This window comes from Crocodylus porosus, unplaced genomic scaffold (genome assembly GCF_001723895.1).
Source record: "Crocodylus porosus isolate Cpor-Errol unplaced genomic scaffold, CroPor_comp1, whole genome shotgun sequence".
Taxonomy (NCBI): domain Eukaryota; kingdom Metazoa; phylum Chordata; order Crocodylia; family Crocodylidae; genus Crocodylus; species Crocodylus porosus.
The window spans coordinates 61,146,300-61,167,490 of record NW_017728943.1 but is presented as its reverse complement, the minus strand read 5'-3'; the positions used below and the strand labels follow the sequence as shown (position 1 = coordinate 61,167,490).

Below are 21,191 nucleotides of genomic sequence, written 5' to 3'. Positions count from 1 at the left end.
CCAGTCGACTTGCGGAGGTGGATGTAGTCTTCCAGTGACGCGTGAGCCTGGCTCGCGCGGGGGCGATTCCCCTAGTCCTTCCCGCACACCGGTGGACGGTGCCCACCAGCAACGGCCGAGGGGGGAGGGGAGAATCCACGGGGTCGCGCCCAGGGCTTTGCAGCGGGAGAGGCGGCGGTCTGGGGTTTCCCCCAGGCGCACACACTCCCGTGCCCTCCCCCCCACATTCTTGTGCGAGGGGAAAACCACTTTCCGCCCCACCTTCCCCCACCCCGAGTAATAACCAACAGCCGCTGCTCCGAGGGTGGCAAAATCCACGCTTTATTCATCACTTACTTTGCTGGTACAGAGACGATATGGGACTGGGAGCAGGAAAAAAAAAAAAAAAAAAAGGAACGCCAGTATTTCCATTAAAGCTATCCTTTTCTTTTTAAATGGCTAAAAAAACCTGTGGAGGCCATTAAAACCGCCGCCTCTGGCGGTAGGCAGGGCCGTGGCTACCTCCCTCCTCCGTTGTCACCAAAAAGTTCCTGGCGTTTCTGATGCAAACGACAGCTCAACTTTTTCCTCCCACACCCATGCGGTGCTATGGTCTTGGTTACACAGAAAAGAGACATCTAAAACTCCATCTTATAAATTGTAAAAACATTTGAAAGAGCAAAACCCAAACTCGCAGTTACTTTTATATAAACGAGTCGATTAAAAGGTCACCCTTAAAAACATTGTTTGCTTTTTTTTTTTTTTTTTTTACAAAACAAGGCAGTGATTGACAAGGACTTCCCCACCCCCTCTTTTCCTCACCCAGAGAGAGTGGTGTGTGCTTGGCTAGCTATTTAAATAGTTCTGTTCTAAAATTACATTCATCACAAAACAAAAATTTTAAAAGTGCAAACAGTCCATGAGTAGGTAAGGAGAGGTTGCAAGATGGACGGGATAAAATTGAACATGCTTCCAAAGTTCTGCTCACCACCACACCAAACACTTGTCACCATCACAAAGCCACCACCTAATCTAACACTTAGAAATGGAGATCTAATAATACTTAGCTCTGTTCATGCTCCAAGCACTTCACAAACTAACAGTTCCAACACTCCTGTGATGCAAGTATTATTATCCCCATTTTACAGCTGGGGAAAATGGAGGCAGAGGTTCATGATTTGCTCAGATAACAGCAATGCCTTCCTCTTCCCCCTTTATTTCTCTGAATTCTCAATTACTTTCTGTATCTGATGCTTAACGTTTGAATAGTCTTGTGGAAATGGATAGTATCATTTCCATGAATCACCACTCATAACACTTTGAAAGTTACAGCCCAGATATTACTGCAATGGTCAACAGTAAGTTCAGTTTAACAGGTCATATTCTATCACCTTTTTTCTTTAAATTCTAGCATGCTGCACCATTTTGAAAACAAACTCATTCTTTTCAAAACAAAATATTAAAAAATAAAAAGGCCAAATTCTGCTCTGTTGTAAAGATACAACTGCTTATTAAAGTTGGTAAAAACTGCAGCCATGCAACAGAGCAGAATTTGGCCATGGGAATGTGTATAATCTCTACAGTGGCTCAGTATATACTGGCATTATACCAAAGCAAGGGCATGTGGCATCTAAATTGAAATACTGTACTGAGAGATGTGCACAGTTAGCAGCCTACAGAGATTTAAAAAAACAATTCAGTTTTTCCAGTTTTGACATAATTTCTGTCTTCCTTGTCTCCATGAATCCACCTGAGAACTAGAAGTATTAGAATGCAGGCAAAAATATCACATCTTTATGCCTAAAACTCTAGTGTTCAGTCAATATTAAGAAGATAGCATGAAAAGTCACGACACAAGGATGACTCAATCCACCCTTGTTTTCTCCCTGCAGCCCTTGCTCCCATTTAGTCTTTATCCTGCCCCCATACTTTTATTCCAAATCAACCCTGACTACTTGCTGCTTTTGTAGAAGTTCCAAGTTTGCTATCACCGCTGGACTCCAGGAGCACATAATTAGGCATAGATGTCCAACTACCTCATCCACTTCATTCTGCTTGTACCAACAAAATGATCAAGAGTGAGCAAAATAAAGAGCTCCTTAAGTAGCCATAAAGCTTCTGCAGAGCTGATATGTACTCACCCCCAGGCCAGTTATTCCTCAGCATTTATGCACATCTGTATGCCTCATGCAATACACAAGGAATTCAGAGAAAAAAATCCCACTCTCCTCCTCTGGGCTTCAGAAAAGAGGTTAAAAATTTAGAGCCACATTTTGAAAAAGGTCATAGGATTTAAATTGGGCTGGATTTTCAAGAAAGCTTAGTTTTATTTAGACTCTAGACTGAAGACTCTGGGGAGCAGGGACACACTTTTTCTTCTGTTCTGACAATACCTAGTACAATGAGGTGCTTGAGACAGAGAGAGAGAGAGAGAGAGACAGAAATGTTCTGAAACTTCTGTTCTACTCCTCCAGCAGTGGACTCAAGTTGCCTGCTACCTTTAAGCCGATAGTCTGGCTATACCACTAAGGGCTCTATGACTAATGGCCATACCTCCCACATAAGCACCAGCAGCTTCTGCTGACTTCAAATGGGGACTGTGAGTGTTCATCACCAATGTGGATCAATCCAAAGGCACTGAGCTGGAAAAAGAGAGGGTACCAAGTCATAAAAAGCTGTGGTACTATCATGCCCTAAAAGACATGTCTTCAAACTTTCCAATAAGTAGGAGCTCTGCAACTACTGACTAAGCTTTTGTCCCTCAGTTTTCCCAGTCAAGGTGCTGCTTGGATCCTGATATATTTACTCATAATTGGAGAAATGTTGAGATGTTTCCAGTCCAAGCCATGTGAAATGCACCTGCGCACCACAATGACAGCAGCCTGATCAATATTTATGCAAGTGCCTGGAACCCACAGACCTGCCTGGGTTCCCAAGTGCCCTGCACTGTATTTTCATCTCAAGATGCCAGACTTGAGATGCAAAACAAGCAGTCACTTCTAAAACATATAGTACAAAATCAAAATACTGGTTTGAATACATGTCCACAACATCAGTTTGGACTTATGGCTGCCTTAAGTGCAGTATCAAACAAACAAAAGGCTGGTGCTTTGGCAATTCATTAGCTGTTATATATTCAAAAATGTACAAAAACGTGTCAAGTAGCTTGACTAGTGGTAATTCATTATTGCATGGCTGGTCATCACCAAGAGACAGTCTTTTTTTTTTTTTTTTTTTTTAAAGTCATTAAGAAGTTGCGTTTTTCAGACACACTTCACAGTTCCTCAAGGTCAGTTAAATCAACAACTACTTTCAAGAAGACAGTGTCATCTTTGACAAAGGCATTCTTTGTGTTCTCCAGCACAGTGTGCGCCACAAATCGTGGACACCCAGAGGCAATATTCATGTCTCCATCTGGCCTTTTGAAACTGCTGCTGTTGGGGTCAGCCTTGAAAACTTCTACAATGTGATTTTTTTTCCCACTTTGGTCCAGAAGCATAAGTGTAACTTTTTGCTTGAAAGGCCATGGTAGCAATGAGTCAAACTCCCCTTTCATCACCACAAAGTAGAGGGAGACATGTGTTCCTTTTCCTGAACCATCTCCATTCAGGTACGCTCTTGCACATAACCTGTATCCACAGCGGCTGGTGTAAAATGGCTGGCTGAATACAGACAGAGTGCGACCTTCCACTGCTTCTTTTTTCTTCAACTTGTAATCCATGATTTTCCAAATCAGTTTTCCATTGTAACATGTGCTTTCCAAAAGTTTAAATCGTTCTTCATTTTTATTGAGCTGTGCTTTGTGAATGTTGATGTGGGCATCATGCTTGTTGGATTGACCTTCCAAAACAACTGGGAAAGAGAAACAAAACATTCACTTATGGAACATCATCTTTGAAATGAAAGGAACGCATACTTGGTGACAAGGTTCTTAACTGCTTCAACCCAGGGTTTAAATATAACCTTGGAATCATGTAGAAGAACTGCACAGTGACAATTAGTTTCATGGTACTGGCAACATCAGTGGGTCTATTGCCCTTAAACAATTTTCTAGGTAAGGCACCTCAATCCCAGAGCAAGACAGCAAGCAGGATTTGCTTCCCCAACTTCCCCTCAAGGTCTGTGTGTATTCAAGTAGATGAGGTTTTGGGCATCTCATTTTGAATAAACTATTAAAGTATGAATGCATGAATACATCTGGTGGCCTGCTGTTATGCTGAAGCTGACCACGTGACAATGGGCATTACTTCTGATCTCACATTGTGAGAGTCTGAAGTACCACCACAGAAGTGGAAGTTGAAAGGAGAACAAAGCTCTGTCTCTGCCTATCCTAAAGGAGACTGCAGGAAACAGTCCTTAATTGGCTGAAGCAGGATCAACCCAGCTGTCATGCCTACATTTCTCTAACCTTATTTACTACTCTGATGATCTCCAGTTCTGCACTGTTGCCCTGTCACTTTCCTTGCCCATAAGACTACACTCTGCCACACTCCAGATCTCTTGGGAATAGCGGAGCCAGGCTCCTTCCAGGGCCCCTTCTGAGTAATTCTGTAACAGATTACATTAATGTAGCACTTCTCCTTGCCTGGAAGCCAAGTATACTATGTTTACAGTTTAGGAAGGAAAAAAAAAAAACCCAACAATTTTTCCTTGCCTTTTTTTTTTTTTTTTTTTAAACTTGGGTATAGCATTAGTGCCAGGCATTACCATTATCCTTGTTTGGAAGCTAGCTCTGTAGAACTCTGCTAGCATGGCTTAGATAACTGTTAAGACACTTGGGAAGCTACTTGGTCAGACTTCTAGACCGCACACAAAATCTTAGCAAGGAAGTGTGTCAAACAGAACGACGTTGCTGAAATAGTGAATGGCATGGGGACTAAATGGCAGGCTAAGGAAACGGCCTGTCAACTCTGGAGATTACAGAAACCAAGATTTCAAATCACAAATGGGAAGAGAAAGGTACAGCTACAACCTAATAGTTTTTTGTAGAGATGACAAAATATCATACACTTTGGGAAAATTGATGGCATCTGCTCAAGAAGACCTGGTGTAGAATAGTAAAGGGCATACAGAACAAAACACAGAGGTCTTGGCTGCAAGCTTGTATAGCAATTATAATTAGTGCTTATTCCCTCATTTCAGAAACTGCTGAAGGACTATGGAGGTAGTCTCAAGGAAGCTGGTACAAAGAACCAGTGACATGTTACAGGCTAGTCCAGGGGTCAGCAACCCCCCATTAGTGGCACATGGAAACATTTTTCTTGGCACGCCAGGAGGCATGCAAATAAATTGTCTGGGCAGTGTGGGTGGAGGCGCTGTGGGCAAGCCAGCTCGGTAGGGCCCTTAGGAAGGCAGAGGCTGGACAGGAAGTGGGTGCAGCCCTGGGGCTCTGCAGGCTTGAACTGTGTTGGGTGGGCAGGCAGGGGTGCCCAGCAGCACCTGTGATGGGGCCTGGTCCAGCCTATGCAGCTCTTTAGGGATGGGCCACAGCCACCCTGTGCATGTGGAGATGCTCCCTGGCTGGGGTAGGACACCGGGCTTGGCAGGGGGCCTTCCCTCTCTGCATGCTGGACACAGTACGAGCAGGGCATAGCCATTGCTGGTGCAAGGGCCTAGCTGCAGAAGACCCCTGCAGCCACCATGGCTGCCCCAGCCTGCCCAGGTCCCGGCCTTGCTCACCCACAGCTCCCCTCAAGGGGCCAAGGCTGTGGTAGGCACTGCACAGAGCCGCTGCTCTGTAGGCTCCCAGCCAACTTGGCCCTGAGCACCAGCTGCAGCAGCTGTTCCCAGAGCCCAGGGAACAGGCTGCAGCTGCAGCTCCCATTCGCAGTGTACCTGGCACACACAGAGACCAAGCAGGGAGTCCCCTGAGCCCAGTGTCCTGCCCCAGCCAGGCAGTGTCCCTTCATGGGCAGGGTGGCTGCGCTCCATTCCTGTGGAGCTGCGTGGGCCCTACCTCCGGTGCTGCTGGGCCCGCCCACTGTGGCCTGAGTCTACGGAGCCCTGGGGTAGCCCCTGCTCCCCACCTGACCCCAGCTCTCCTCCAGTTGCAGCCTTCCCAAGGGGCCTGGCCAGGCCAGCCTGCCCACAGTGACTCTACTGGTTCCTGCTGCTCCCTGCTCCTCTCTCCCTCACTTCGCCCTCATCACAACATGCTTAATTAACAAGGAAAAAAAAAAAATCACAATAGGCAATACATGAAGATGCATTTATTGTCATCAGGTTTTGAATTTTTAGGAAGCCTGGTATTTACTGTAAAAAAAGAAAAGCAACATTCATGATTATTAACTGAATTAAATATGCAGTGCATCCTGCCATGTACTCCCCCCCCCATATCCCAGTTTTGTTTTTGTGGCATGCTGGCACTCTGGCACCTTACAAAGTAGACGTTGTCATTTTTTCGGCACTCCAGTCAAAAAAAGTTGCCTACCCCTGGGCTTGTCTATCAGCAGGACCCGTCCTAAGTCCCCAAACTGAAAATGAGTGAGGCAGGGAAAAGAGAGGAGACAAGAGGTGCAGTACAAAGAAATTACTTGAGGTCTGCATGCCAAGATATAGCATACTGTGACAGGATGGGAACCTTGGGGTTGCTGTGCTCCCCCTTTGTTACCCTCTCTACTGCACCAAGCTGCCTATCTTCACCTCGCAATCTCGCCCGCCACGTCTTTGGTCTTATTGAATTATAGAGAGGCTACCTTTAGTCGTCTTGGCTGCGGTTCTCCTGTTCTATACTGGTCCGTTTTCTGAAATGGGGCTCAGATGCACCCCAGCCTTATGGGTTATGGATGGCTCCAACCACCCCTGTACCACACCCCAAGCCTCATGGATGTACCGAACGTTCTTTGCTCTTATTGGATGCCTTCTCACACTGCCCACTCTCCCTCTGGGGTTGGGGCTCCCACACTGTTGTGGTTCCCCTATGAGGCCTCCTCCATCCCCTTATAGCTTCACCCAGTCCTCCAGTCCTTTGAGTTACATTCTGTGGGTGCTCCATCCTTCACCAGCATAACAGACTGCTTGCGTTCAGGCCTTTCCCCTTTGCTTAGTTAGGCAGCACTCCTCCTTGGGCGCCAGCTGAGAACCCTGCCTCTCGGCCTCCAGCCTGTCCTTTATAGGAGTCAGCCCTGCCCCTTCCGGTCAGCTGACTCAACAGGTGTGGGCCCCCGGCAACCCGTACCTGGTGGCCATTCCTGCTTTTCAAGTAGACGGCACCTTAGTACCCTGCTACACATACCACAAATGAATGTTCTTACCAGAGTATGCAAGTCAGAACTATCAATAATCCAGTCATCAAAGAAATAAACTAACTTTGGGTTAAGTGTATACATGTCATTGTAGATGAACAGCAGCCTTCAAAGATTCACAGTGAGCTTATGTGGGCAAGAAAGTTGACGGGGAAGGTGACTCAAGCCAACTAATATATTACAGCCTCTTTTTATATGAAGAGACCCACCCAGATATGAAACAAAAACAATGCTTACCCAAACGCTGATCATATGTTTCCATAAGGGCAATCTTCTGCTTTACATTTTCAATGGTCTCCAACAGTGGCCTCAAGTCAAATTTATTTTGCTGCTGGTTTGCCATTTGTATGAGCTGCTTCACTTGTGTTTCCAGCCATGTAGATTTATCAAGGTGATTGGCCAGAGTCTTCCAGTTTAATGCAATTCATGAAGGGTGAGGGGAGGAAGAGGGGACAGGACACAAACATGCACAAAAAAATTCATATGAAATTAAAAATGTCACTGACTGCATTCAAATTTAAGAATATCCTGCTGTTTGCCTTTGGAATCTGTTCAAATGCTTCTCATGATTAATTCAGCATTCATTCACCAACAATCAATTCCTAATTCATTAAGATTTGCAATTTATTACTCTGATCTCAATTTGATTATTCAAGTTTATGCCAGCATAGTGAAATTGGACTATTCCCCCCACACCAGGTTCCTATTCAGCAGTCCTTGCTTAGGCCAAATGACCACGAATCTCCTTTATCAGTCACAAATGAGAAGACTATGCTGTATTTTAAAAAAACAACAACAATTTAAGTTCATGGACAATGCATAGTATTATTCCAGAAATCAATGCACATTTGCATGATGCAATGGCTTTGTGAGTCAATGTTTGTTATTTTCCTGATAATTAAGTACAGCGGTCACTCGATAATTGTATTCTGGGCTGTAAAAAAAAAAAGCTATTGGTCAGAAAAGCAGATGTCTCACCTGAGTGCTTACCATCAAGTTGCTATTTTTACCAAACAGCTGTGCAAACTGTCTGAATTCTTTTTCACATTTTTTAACTGCATCTGCTAACTGTTGGATTTTGCTCTCTTTGAATTCCAGGCTCTTATATAGGTCAGATATCTAAGCAACAGAAAAAGAAGAACGAAAGCTCAAGTCATTCCAAAAGCATCCAACAAACAAATTAAAAAAATATGGACATTACATAGGAAGAGGTGGAAGAATTTATTAATATGATTGCATTAGCATAGCTGAATAAAATTAGTTTGTTTCCAAATGTCTCAAAATGTTTTACCCCAAATAACTCTGCAGGAGGTGGCAGCAAGAATTAAACCCGTGTGTCTTTAGAATTGTGACTAGGGACCTACTTGAATTGCAGTTTCATGATTTTCGTGGAAACCATGAAACCAGCAGTTTCCACGAACACTGTGAAAAATAGGTTTCTACAATTTTGCATAGAATCACCAGAAAAAATAATCAACTTATTAAAAATAAAATGCTGCCTCCCCAGTGGAAGGCAGCAGCCACTGCAGCCTGGCATTGCAGCTCACTGGGTGTGGAAAAGCTGCCACCATGAAGGCGAACAGTCAAGATAGCAGCCACTCCCTCTGTTGCTGATTGACTTAGAGGGCTGCCTTTCATACATCCCACCCCTCTTGGCCAATCAGTGGCAAGGGGTGGGGCTGCACAAAGAGAAGCCCTCAGACAGTGTTGAGGAGTGGGGCTGCCAGGGCCTCTTGGGCAATTAGTGGTGGGGGTAGAGGAAGGCCTCCCATTGTGATAAGCCCATGAAAATGGTGGCTGGTGCCATGACTGGTCTGCAAAATATTGCCTGCTGCCTTGATTTGGGTAGGTCTCCAATTATAACCTTTTCCTACCCCAGCTCAAAAACTAGATTTGAAATCACTTCTCGACACTTAATACAGATTCCAAAACGATTCACATTTTTAAGTGCAATTATTATTACTGAATAAGTCTGTGTGTTATAGACAATCTCCTTGAGCTCAAGGTCTGCTGCAGCCTCTGAGCTAAACACTGAGTTGCCGCTGGAAGATGACAGAAAACAGACACTAAAGGAAGAAATAGTAAAGATATGGAAGGAAATATAATACAGCAGCAATCAGGAATCTTTTTAGGCTGTGGCTTGCAGTGACCCAGCCTGGATCAGAGACGGGCCCACGACTACCACCAAAGCCCCACATCTCTGAGCTGAAGCAAATCATTAATGCTTAGAATACGGGACACAACACAACGTGGGTTTACCAGCGGATTAACTTAGTATCAGTCTGTGATAAGATAACCAGTTTCTTAAATATGGATAATACAGTGGACTTAAATCAGTGGGCTCCTGATAAAAGTATCTAAAGAGTATCTGGATAATTTTCCCCCTATGAATGCTAATGGCTTCTGTTTATTAGGGATAAATGTTAGGCACAGCTAAGGTTGGGAGTTTTTGGCTGGGTTGGGCTGATGCTTCTGTTGGCACTTGGAAATTATTGGCCAAACTGGACAGAAGGGGGATTGATGATGCAACTGTGAGATGGACAACAAGCTGGTCTAAAGGGGAATTTCAGCAGACTATGCTGAAAGGTAAATTGTTTGATTGGTGGTTGCTTCACTGGTGTCTTCCAGGATTGGTCCTACAGCCTGAACTGTGCAACTCTCTATAAGAGAGACCCTGGTACTGGAGGTAGAAGTCTCCTCATAAGATCTGTGGACAATATTAAGATGGGACAAAGGGGTATTGCCAGTGTGGAAGAGGACTGGATTATTATATAGGAAAATTTAGATAATCTTGTGGAATGGAGCATTAGAAATGGAATGAAGTTTAACAGTATGAAGTGCAAAAATCATACACTTAGGGAGCAACAACAAGGACTTCAGTTATAAGATATGGCACAAACTAGAAACATCTGAGGAAGAGAGGGACCTGGCTATATTAGTTTATCATAAGTGGGGTTGACAGACATGGGGCGGGGGAGGAGGGGAGGCAGGGACGACAAAAACAGCACTTTACTGGCAGATGAATCACGTCAGTTTGACCTGGATCATCAGCATCTGTATAGATCCCGCGCTTCGGCAGGGTTTTTTGGTGCTTCTGTCTAATAGCTGATTGAATCAGCTATTAAATAAAAGTGCCAAAAAGCCCCACTGAAATGCACAAACTATACAGATGCTGGGCAAACCAGGTCAAATTGACATGGCTCCTCTTTTGGGTGTGAGCTGTTATTCGTGTGGGGGCATGCTGAGCTGAAAGTAAAGAACTGCTTTGTTTTGTTCTATTTTCCCTCTCACCGCTGTAAATACTTAAGGTGATCACAAGTCAACAGTGCAACAGGGTTATGAAAAAAAAGTAATATAACCTTAGAGGATATTATGTGGGGTATATGCAGTACAGTACAGACTAGGAGTACAAGGTGAGACCACTGTACATGGTGCTGGTAAGACCCCAGTTAGAATACTATGTTCTGATCAGCATTGTTCGTAAAAGATCAGCTTAAGCTAGGACAAGTTCACAAAAGGGCCAATAATGGTCATAAGAATGAAGACCTCCACCTATGAAAGAAGATTAAAGAAGTGTAACTTGTTCAGTTCAGGGAAATGGATTGAGAGGAGACATGATCACCCCTTGCAAATGTGTGAGGAGTGATTACGGAAGAGAAAGATTTTCAGCCAGAAAAAGCAAAAAAGTGGCATAAGATCAAATAGCTGCATATTGGTTATGGATAAGTTTAGGGTTGGAAATCTAAATTTCTAGTATCAGAGAAATGAAGTTTTGGAATGGTCTTTCAGCAAAGCGGTGGTGCAAAGAATGGGAATCACTTTAAGACTGAACTGAATAAGACAGGAGATCTAATGCACCACAGTGCATGTGGTATGGAATTGTGTCTGCTGTCCCCAGGTTGAGGGGTATAAAGGTGGATCTTGTAGTGAGGAAGGCATCTGGCAAATCTCATGCCATGAAGCTGTTACTGGCTGCCAGATGAGGGCAAGAAAGATTCCCCACCATGAATACTACTGGCTTCTGATATTTTTATTTTGTGCCTTTTTCTGAAGTATCAGAACATTGGCCACAGCTAAAGCTGGGACATGCAGGAAACTGAAAGGTTCCTGCCTAGTGGGCCTTGCTTTTCTGTTCAGGGTTATACTGACTGCCACATCTGGGATCAAGGAGAATTTTTTTCTGTTGGTGAGACTGGCACAGATTTTGCAGGGGTGGAGAAGGGGTTGCCTCCCTCTGCATTAGCATTTGGCTTGGTCTTTGTCATAGGACCTTCTAAACATATTTTAACTAATGTATTAACCCTGTTGTTGTAGTTGCAGTGCACTGGCAGTACTTTCATCTCTTCTGCTTTCACCTGTGCCAGGGTGGTGTTGGTGTTTTGGATGCTGTTTCTTGGAGCTGCAGATGACAGTTTGAAGTGGCAATTTTGGACATTCCTCTGGTTAATGATTGCCTGTGTACACAGGAAACTGGACTCAGTGGCTCAGGAGGCCCCTTCCAGTCCTATATTTCTAAACCCATGCTGGTTTACAATAACTCATTAAAATGGGGTTACAACTATCGCTCATTACTGAGGCCTAACCAACATAACAGATGAGTTAGGAAGGAGTGTTAACCCCATAAACAGTGGTAAAACAACAGATTACAGCATTCTGGAGCATTTACTGTGTTTTTAACTTGTCTGTCTGCTTTCAAAAGACCCAACACTTGCATAAAAGATTTTTGCCTACCAGCTAAAATAGCTGAAGAGCATTCATTAAATATGGCTCACCTGTTCTTCCAATCTGGAGTTCTTTTCTAAAATCTGTAGCATGTGTTCCCTCAGGGATGCATTTTCATGTTCAGCCAGCTTTCCTCTTTTAACCTGGGTGAGGCAGAGTGGGTGGGGAGGGGAAAATGATTAAGATTGAGAGAGCTGTGTAATAGAAAGTTCTATTACTGGCAAATGGTTAAAAGTTTCCGTTAATCCTTCAAAAGTGAGTATGAAGTAGGTCCAACTACCTTGTTTAATATCATAAACAACATAAAAATGGATGGTGAATAGAAGCTGTGTGTGCGAGCATGAGTGTGAGCGTGAGCGAGAAAGAGTTGGTGGGAGGAGTGATCCCAAATTTAGTTGAAATAAAGGCCAAGATCACTGTACCTTTACAGAACAACCATATTGCTTATAGGGACAGTCCACTTCTGCCTCTGGACACACAAGGAAGTGCTTATCAATCTGCAAATATTGAACAAAGCTTTAGTGAAAGAATTACTAACACTTCAATATATTTACTGAACCTAAACTTGTGTAAAGAAGGGCCAGTAGGTCAATAGGCACTGAATATATAAAAAAGAAAATGATTAATCAGTGTCAGTAAATGAAACCAGTTCCACTAACACAATGGGATTTCCACTAACACAATGTGCAAAAGCTCAGCAACAGCTGAATGCTACATTCCTACAATAAGAGAGATAAGGTTGATTTGCAGAACAAAGGAAATAAACATCTCAAAAAATGATGCAAATCTGTATTACCAAATCTGGGCCAGTAAAACCCAATTAACTGAGTTAGAGCAAAAGATAAAAAATAAATATTAATACCTCTTTTTTCAGTATTATCTGTGAACAATTTTGAAGACAAGGCACAGGATAATCAGGACAATCATTGTTCTCATGGTTCTGGAAAAAAGGGTGCATTAGCAATGGGATGCATCAGACTTATTAATCAGGAAGCACATCATTCTCTGAAGATCACAGACTGTCATGTATACATAGAAAAATAGACTATATATTTCATCCTGTAGAGTAATACATATGTGCAGCAAGAAACTCACTGGTAGCACTCAAAGAAGAACTGTGTACAGGCAGTTATGTTAGAAGGCCATGAAGGCTTGATAATCCAGTATTCATAAGTCTCAAATGTTAGGAAACATCAGAATCAAGATGGTTTCTGCAACCTTAATTCGTTTCCCTTATGCACATGCAAGGAGTGCACTTGGATTCCTCAGTGAAAAGATGCCTAGAATTCATCATGCACAAAACAGATTTTCTTCAGCCTCAATCTCAGAAATAGTTGTTTTACATGAAATTCCTTCCCCCCACAAAAAAATTATCTCGGGGTAGAAATCTGTTTTGGAACTCTTCACAGAAGCAGCAGCAGCTCCCTGCCAGCTGGAACGTATCTATGCCTGTGCCCCAACCAGGGTAGGCTAGGAAGCAAGGGGAAGCAGCAGCAGTGGTAAGGACTCTGGCACAGCTCTTTGGTGCTTAGTCCTGGCACAGGTGCAGGCAGAAGCACAGGCAAAGCCCTTGGGCTCTGCAGGCCAGATGTGACCTGCAGGCTGTATTATTGCCACTTCCTAGTAAAAAAATAATTCACATAGCTATCCTTGATTAGGATTCCCCTGGATCATAGGTTCCATGCTGTCATCCAGTTCACTGGAAACAGGACTTCACCTTAAATATTATTTCTGTCCAATGCATTAAGCCACATCTTCAAGATCTCTCTTCACTAAACACTCCTTTAAAAAACCCCAAACCAAAAACAAACATCCCCACCCCCCGCAATCCTTCCCCATCCTCCACGCCACCTAATATTTTCCCTGAAACATGCTGGATACAATAACTGTACCCACCCAATGTTGCAAGCTCAAGTCAAGAACTAGTTTTTCACTTTTCACCTATTATGTGCCACCTTGTGCACTGATGCTGTATCAATTATAAGCAAAGCCTCTTTTATCGTTGCCAAAACTCCCCATCCCCACCTCTTGCCAGGACCTCGTGGCATAGTAAATGCCAGTAATTGTTTCAAACTTTTGTTTGTATCTTCTTACATTGGAGGTCTTTAAAGCAGGGAATGCATCTTCCAGTACACCCAGACTGTGTATTGTAAGAAAATAAACAATAGTGGGGATTATCATTATATATATGCTTTTAGGGAAATGTCATCTCAGATGAAATTCTGTTGACTAGGGGGTGAAATTTAAGCCATTGGCTTTAGCAGAAACAAAAAAAGATGCACTAATTTATCAGATGTTTTAAAGTCACTATTTTTTTTTGGAAAATGTATATGGAATCATCTACTTCAACTCTGTACCAGACTGCTGTTCATCAGAACCCTTCAGTTATCAAGACTGTTTAAACTACACTTATGATGCCTTTTCCTTTAGCTACTTAATTGAATTTGTTTAATAAACAAGTAGCCTTGCAATAACATCCTGGAACCTTGGGCAACAACTTTAAGAGCTGAGCATACAGATTACAGATTTCTTGGGCCTTTTTCATCTTACCTTTAAATTAATTGAAACCACATAGTTATTACAGTACTGACATTTTTCTTCTCGAAATCTGCACTGCAGACTTAAGTGGTCTTTTAAATCCTTCCGAAGAACTTGATCATGACATCCATCATTAGTGCACTGCACATTTTCAAAACAACACTGCTGAAGGTGATCCTGCAGCATGCAACAAGAAGGCATCAGCATACAAGAGAACTCATAAAATAAAAACAGCATGTTAGAAAGTTGGTTTATTACACCTGGATTTCAATACTGCTGCTTCCATTAAAGATACTTAAACACTAAAAAGACTTGAAACAAGCAACTCCACTATCTATCCCCACAGCACACAAATACACTTTCCAAGCACAGTCAGAGATGGTCAAGAAAAGGTCTGAAGATTGGAGAAAATCTTTGCTTTATTTCCCTTCAGTCAGACAATATCTCATAGAAAGGTGAAACTGAACCAGTACATGCTGGCAAGAACCTGCTGTCTTTCTTTGTCCAGGTAGAACAGGAGTGTGAGTCGTCTGGACCCGTGGGCCAGGTGAGTGGTACAAGGCCAGTGCATCAGCCAGAGTGGGACCACAGACCCCCTTGTCCCCCCACCATGCTGGATTCAGCACCTGTAGCACCTGCCCTAGGATCCACATTACACATGTGGTGCAGATCTCATACTAGCTGGAGTGGGAGTCATGTGTAATGCACATCCCAAGCCCTGCATTCAAGGCTCGTCTGGTGGCATGTGGGTCAACTCAGACCCAGGGACAGCAGTATGGGCCTGATGATGGGGCTCCATCAGTCAAATCCAGCCTGCAAGCCATATTTTTGACACCCGTCATATATTCCACAGTGAGAGATGCTGTAAGTGCTTGAGTCTCCCTCTTTGTTTCTAAACTACAATTTTTTCCCCTCTCTCATAGTCCTAAGGAAAACCTGAACATAATCCATCTTGTACTTTTTTAACTAAATCTGCAGCAAGATCTTTATGCCGTAACGGCAGAAAAGGCTTTGCGTCACAGAATCCTCATTAAACAAACTGAATATGTAGAAAATTGGGACAAAATAGTAATATTTTCAATGTAATATTAAGTTATATACAGTTGTACACTGAACAGGCTGGCTCAAGTATGTACTCATGCTTGGCTGCAATTACAATAAGGTCTGTGCTGTAATAGGCCTGTTTAAATGGGAGAGAGTAATTTGACTTCTGACAGAGTTGGAGGCTCTGAGACTTTAGAATTTGAGATGATACATAAAGATAATTATACTAACCCGATATCGTCCTAAAATTATTTTTGAATTGCAATCAGGAACATTTTTGCAAAATACTTGCAAGTTGAGAACTTCTCTTTTGCAGCAATTGTCTTTGAATACCTGCAAAGGAAGCAACCACCATTAACACAGTACATAATATGATCCTACTAAGAACACCGAGGACAGTAATGCATCAAAGTGGTACGTGCTCCAGTTGCTAGTGGGATTCTATGCAATGTCATGATGAATGCACATATTAAAAATAGGGGCTAAAAGGAAATCTCTGCTAACAGCAGAAGACTCAGAAGAAACCTTTCAGCCATGAAAAAGAAACCCCACTGACTTCACAGATTATGCACTGTGCCTATTACCTACCTGGGTGTAAGACTAACCTTGACTTTTCATTCTAGGAAATGCACTGGGCTATAAGTGTGATAGAGGAAATGCTTTTAAATTTACATTACACTCAGAGTATAAAATCAGCGTTCTTTTGAAACCTTCAAATAAGGAGGCCTATAACAGGCACAAAGTATTACTATTGTATGATCTGTTCAGAAACTGTATACTGTATCAGTGCTTGTGCACACACTACAACTTGTGCACACAGAAGAAGGGAGTACATTCCTTGAATTAAAATGGTAAATGCCATCATACAAATCAAACACCCATGAAATGCTGGGTGAATTCAGATACTAAAGTTCTTGTCTTGGGAAGGAAAGAGGGAAAAATTCACAGGGAAATATGTCCAGAGAAAATCAGGTGGGTTAAGGTTGTTGATGCTCACATGCTGGGCCCCCAAGTGGGAGACTAGGATTAAATAAAAAGCGGCTTACCAAATAGCTAGGGGATGATATTATTTCGTCCAAAAGGATACCAAAAAGTGAAGTTTGCAGGGTTAATCAATTACAGATTATATAAACAAATAGCAGCCAGAAGTCAGAATTGGGATTAACAGGCAAGCACTCCAACATCCACTGTATATACAGTTCATAACCACTGAGGCTGCACCCAGCTTGTAGTCAAAGGGCCCGTATCAATGTATCCCCAATAAAGAACAAATCCAATTGAATTGTTTAAAAATAAAGCTAAGATGGGCAGTGCAAAAACTCCAGCTATTGGTCCCTGTATTCTAATTGGTGAAATGCTAAGCACATCATCTCCTTGCACATGGACTCCAGAGATGAAGGTGGCTGTGCCATGAGAACATAAAAACTGCCATTTACCACAGACCATAGGTTCATCTTGCCCAGTAATCTGTGCCAACAGTGGCAGAGAGCGGATGCTGAAAGGGAGAGTGAACCGGCTACGACCAGGGTCTCTCTCCTCTTCCATTTGCAGCCTCCAGCATTTAAGGTCCAGGAAGTTCCGATTCAGTCTGTACCCTTAACTCCCGTGTTCAATAGCTACTGATGTATCTTTCTTCCAAGAATTTGTCCAATCCCTTTTTGAATCTGGTTAAACTGTCAGGTTCCACAATGTCTGGTGGCAATGGGTTCCATGCTTTAATTACTCTCTGTGTGAAAAAACTTTCTTCTTTTAGTTTTAAACTTACTAACCGCTGGTTTCATTTTGTGACCCCTAGTTCTTGTATTATGAGAGACAGTAACTAATAAATCCCTATTTACTTTCTCTCTCTTTACCACTTAGTATTCTGTAAAACCTTACCATGCCCCCCTCCCCAGCACCTCCTTTCTAAACTGACCAGGCCAAGGCTCTTTAGTATCTCCTCATATGGAAGCTAATCTCTACCACTAAATCATCCCTGTTGCTCTTCTCTGTACCTTCTCTAGTTCTTTTATAACCTTTTGGAGGTGTGGGGACCAAAACTGGACACGATACTCAAAGCGTGGAAACATCATGGTTTTATAGAGAGGCATAATGGGTGCTGATGGACGTGGTGAAAAAAAAAAAAAGAAATGAATTGTACCAGAAGCAGCTGTGCATTACTTCAACCTGGCTCCACAGCATCTGTAAAGACTGCATGCTTCAGCAGAGCCTTTCAGAGCTTTTAGGTAATGCTGAGTCAATCAGCTATTACATAAAAGTGCCAAAAAAGCCCAACTAAAGTGTTCAATTTCTACAAATGCTGAGAAAGCCAGGTGCAACTAAGGCACTGCTTCTTTTGGGCATGTGTTGGGCTTGGTGGAGGATCGTGCCAAGTTTAAAGTAAATAACTATTTTTTCTCCCTGTGTCTGCCAGCAGCCAATGGTATTTTGTTTTGATTACAATTCTCTTCTTAATAACTCCTAACATTTGGCCTTTTTGAAGCCTGCTGAACACGGAGCTGCCATTTTTAGCAAACTGTCCACAATGACTTCCAGATCTCTTTCCTGTGTGGTAACAACTAAGTAAAGCCTGTTGTAGTGTAGATATAGTTTGGATTAGCTTGTTTTTCTCATGAAGGTTCTCATCCCACCACCACATGCTGACTCCCCAAGCAACTATAACGATAAGAAAGATTCCTCTCCTTACCTCGTGCATTTTTATGATTTCTTTGTCTACAGGACAGATGGGCACTGCACTCCGGTCTCTAGATTGAGAGAGACAAAATTTAATTCCAAGAATGTTTCATTTCTTCTACCTATGCTTAGGTCATACTGGATCAGACCATCACATTCATTATCCTGTCTCTAGTTTGGCCAATATTAGATGCTTCAAGGTCAAGAGAGGGAAGAAAAGAAAAGATTTAAAAAAAAAAAAAAAAAAAAAATCAATGCAACACACAGCATTCATCATTTTGCTGGAAAAACCTAACAGTGTAGACAAGGCCTGATTTTAGGATCAGAGTCTGCTCCTTAATAAATACCTTTGTTCTCATTAAAGTTAAATTATGCTGCATGCACACACTCCAAAGCAGAATTTACTCCTTAACTTACTGAACAAAGAATGATATACATGAGAGAATGATTAATAATTATATGAACAGAACACTTGGATGGAAAACATCACAGTACACTAGACTAGCCAGGCATCCAAACACCATTTAAAAAAAAAAAAAAAAAAAAAAGTATGTTGGCAACATGGGAAAAAGTAACCTGAGTATTTTGGGTAGGGGCAGGTTATATTAAAAAATTGCTTTACTTAATGGCCCAACAATAAAATACAATAAAGATGATCTGTACTAAAAAGAAGCTGATCTCTTTTTTTTCCGTCAACATTTTCTTTTCTAAACTGTTCTGCAGTCAGCCAATTCAAACCAATTATAAGAAGTAGTTCTAGGTACAGACAATAACATATTCCTGTTGCTACTATGGAATTTCTGAGGAAATATGTTTAAACTCCTTTAGACTATTCATTTGAACAGATGAATTGACTAAGTTACACCAAGTTATATCTGACCCATTGTGCCCACTCCACGGCGGTATTTTCCCTTACGAATCACCTACAGATCATGTCCTTGATTTCTTGTAAAAGTAAATTAAGGAAAGTACATGACTCCCCAATAACTTTCTTGTCAGAGGGTTGTTGGGAAGGTCAAACGACAAGTGAATAGCACTTTGAAAACTAACAGTCTTACGCATTACGAAGCTAAATTCTGCCTGACGATTTGTGGGCAGATTGCGCAAGATTCTGCAAGTACTTAGCAGAGAGCAGAATTTGTCCTATTAATGGATTGTTTTTCAATTGATAAGGCTTTGTCACCCTGTGACTACTTGCTGCTGACAAGAAATGTCATAGCTGGAAAAGCTCACAACATATGTGAAAAGATTAACTGCTGCCTACGTCCAAGCTTTCCCATCCCCATCCAGGACCTTGAAGATGTGCTTTACTATCTCAAAATATAATCAGAAAAGCCAAAAAGGAAGGGCAAAAATGACTGATAGGCTATTAAAAAAGATGAGAGAGAGAATGAAATAGGAAACATCTAAAGTTCATAATACTTGATGTACTGACTCAGTGAAGGACTTCAGCATTTGGGATTCTACCTGCCCATCTATCTTCATTAGTTTTATCAGACAAATGGAGATGGTTCAGATTCTTGACAAGATGGCTGTGAGTTGTCTATGATTTACAGGCATACAATAAGGAGGGAGAAGAACTACTGCCTTGTAGATTTGTCAGCATTGTCTACAAAGCTTTGCCTCTCCTATCCCAAGGCCATTCACAAAATTCTCCAAATGCTGTGCTAGCTTTAGGGGTTACAGTGGATATTTCATCATTGTTACCAATTCTGCATGAGCCTGTGCTACCCATGTAGGTGAATTTGTCTACAGCAGTGTCTCTCAATCAGAGGGTTGCAAGAATATTTGAAAGGGTAACAAGGAATTCCCAGAAAAGCCTGCAAAAGCACAGGTTTCACAGTGCAGACTGGCAGCATTTCAGCCTGCAAGCGCTGCTTGGGATTACTGGTGGTAGCCGGCACACATGCATCTGTGCATGCAGATGCACATGGCCAGCACACAAAGAGGCCAGATCACAGGAGCAGCCCCAAGTGCTGGATGCAGGTAAGTGTATGGGGATCAGGGGATGGAAGTCCAGGGGACTGTTTGGAGGGCGGGGGGAGGAGGAGGCAGCATGCATGTATGTGTCTGTGTGTGTGCTAGGGACTGTGGCCAGGCCTAGGGCTGTGGCAGGGCAGGGGGAGTGGGGGGGGAAGGAGAGAGTGCCTGGCCCTTCAGCAGGTGAAGGAAGCAGGGGAGGTCCTTCGCATGTCTAGGCCAGTGGCATACATGCAGGGGCCCATACTCACTGCTCGTGCTCCAGCCCAAGCAGGACAGAGGCAGCTGGGGGCCCTCTCCAGCGAGGCAGAGGTGGGGGGCAGGGGACTGTGGCTTGGGGATGAGGTGTGGCAGCAGGGGATTGTGGCTCAGGTACTGGCAGGGTCAGGACAAGCCATTGATCTTGGCAAATGGGCCCCAGAACGAAAAAGGTTGAGAAACACTGATCTACAGTACATGCCCTCCAGCGGTGAAAACTGGTGCTATGGATGGCTTAGCAGCAGGCAGGTGGAGAGCCTGTCTTTTTTAAAGCTAACCTTCCAGCCAAAATGCAAACATGAAGTTGCAAAGGGATCCACAATAAAGCAGAACTCATACTTCATACGGCCAAGTTTCTATGCTCCTATGAGTGTGAGGGGTTGAAAATTAACTGGTGCTGTATAGAGCTGCAGCAAACAGCTGTGCAGGACCACCGAGACGCATCAGCCTTTCCTGCTATTTTATTTCAAAGGGCACCACTTCTCTGATTAGCCATGTGGGGCCATTGAAACACTCCAGCTGATCAGAGAAGCATCACCCTTTGAAGTAGAGCTCATCTTTAATTTTGCAACCTGCTCCCAACTAAGTGTGATTCACCTGATCCAGATTCCACTGTAACTTGCTTATCTCCTCAAGAATGGGCAAACACGGCACAACATCCTGGACACACTTCAGAATCTTGCTTTTGCTTGCTTAGGATTAAACAGCTTTTCCTCAGTCCTAAACTTAACCTGACTATCCACGTATAAAGAT

The 21,191-nt window shown here is 42.9% G+C and overlaps 1 protein-coding gene across 4 annotated transcripts in view; it reads right to left on the bottom strand.

Moving 5' to 3' along the window:
- Nucleotides 1–305: 305 nt before the first annotated feature.
- The window catches only part of TRAF5 (TNF receptor associated factor 5), a 53,165-nt gene continuing 32,279 nt past the window's right edge, over nucleotides 306–21,191 (bottom strand). For 3 of the 4 annotated variants that reach the window (XM_019549435.1, XM_019549436.1, XM_019549437.1), the window contains 9 exons: nucleotides 18,214–18,271; nucleotides 15,759–15,860; nucleotides 14,496–14,660; nucleotides 12,808–12,885; nucleotides 12,368–12,442; nucleotides 11,996–12,088; nucleotides 8,202–8,342; nucleotides 7,461–7,629; nucleotides 306–3,831 (listed from right to left, as the gene is read on the bottom strand). In XM_019549435.1, coding sequence (XP_019404980.1) covers nucleotides 3,254–3,831; nucleotides 7,461–7,629; nucleotides 8,202–8,342; nucleotides 11,996–12,088; nucleotides 12,368–12,442; nucleotides 12,808–12,885; nucleotides 14,496–14,660; nucleotides 15,759–15,860; nucleotides 18,214–18,271 — 1,459 coding nt within the window. In that variant the 3' untranslated portion in view covers nucleotides 306–3,253. The remainder of the gene's footprint in view (nucleotides 3,832–7,460; nucleotides 7,630–8,201; nucleotides 8,343–11,995; nucleotides 12,089–12,367; nucleotides 12,443–12,807; nucleotides 12,886–14,495; nucleotides 14,661–15,758; nucleotides 15,861–18,213; nucleotides 18,272–21,191) is intronic. The other variant, XM_019549438.1, reaches the window with a different exon arrangement.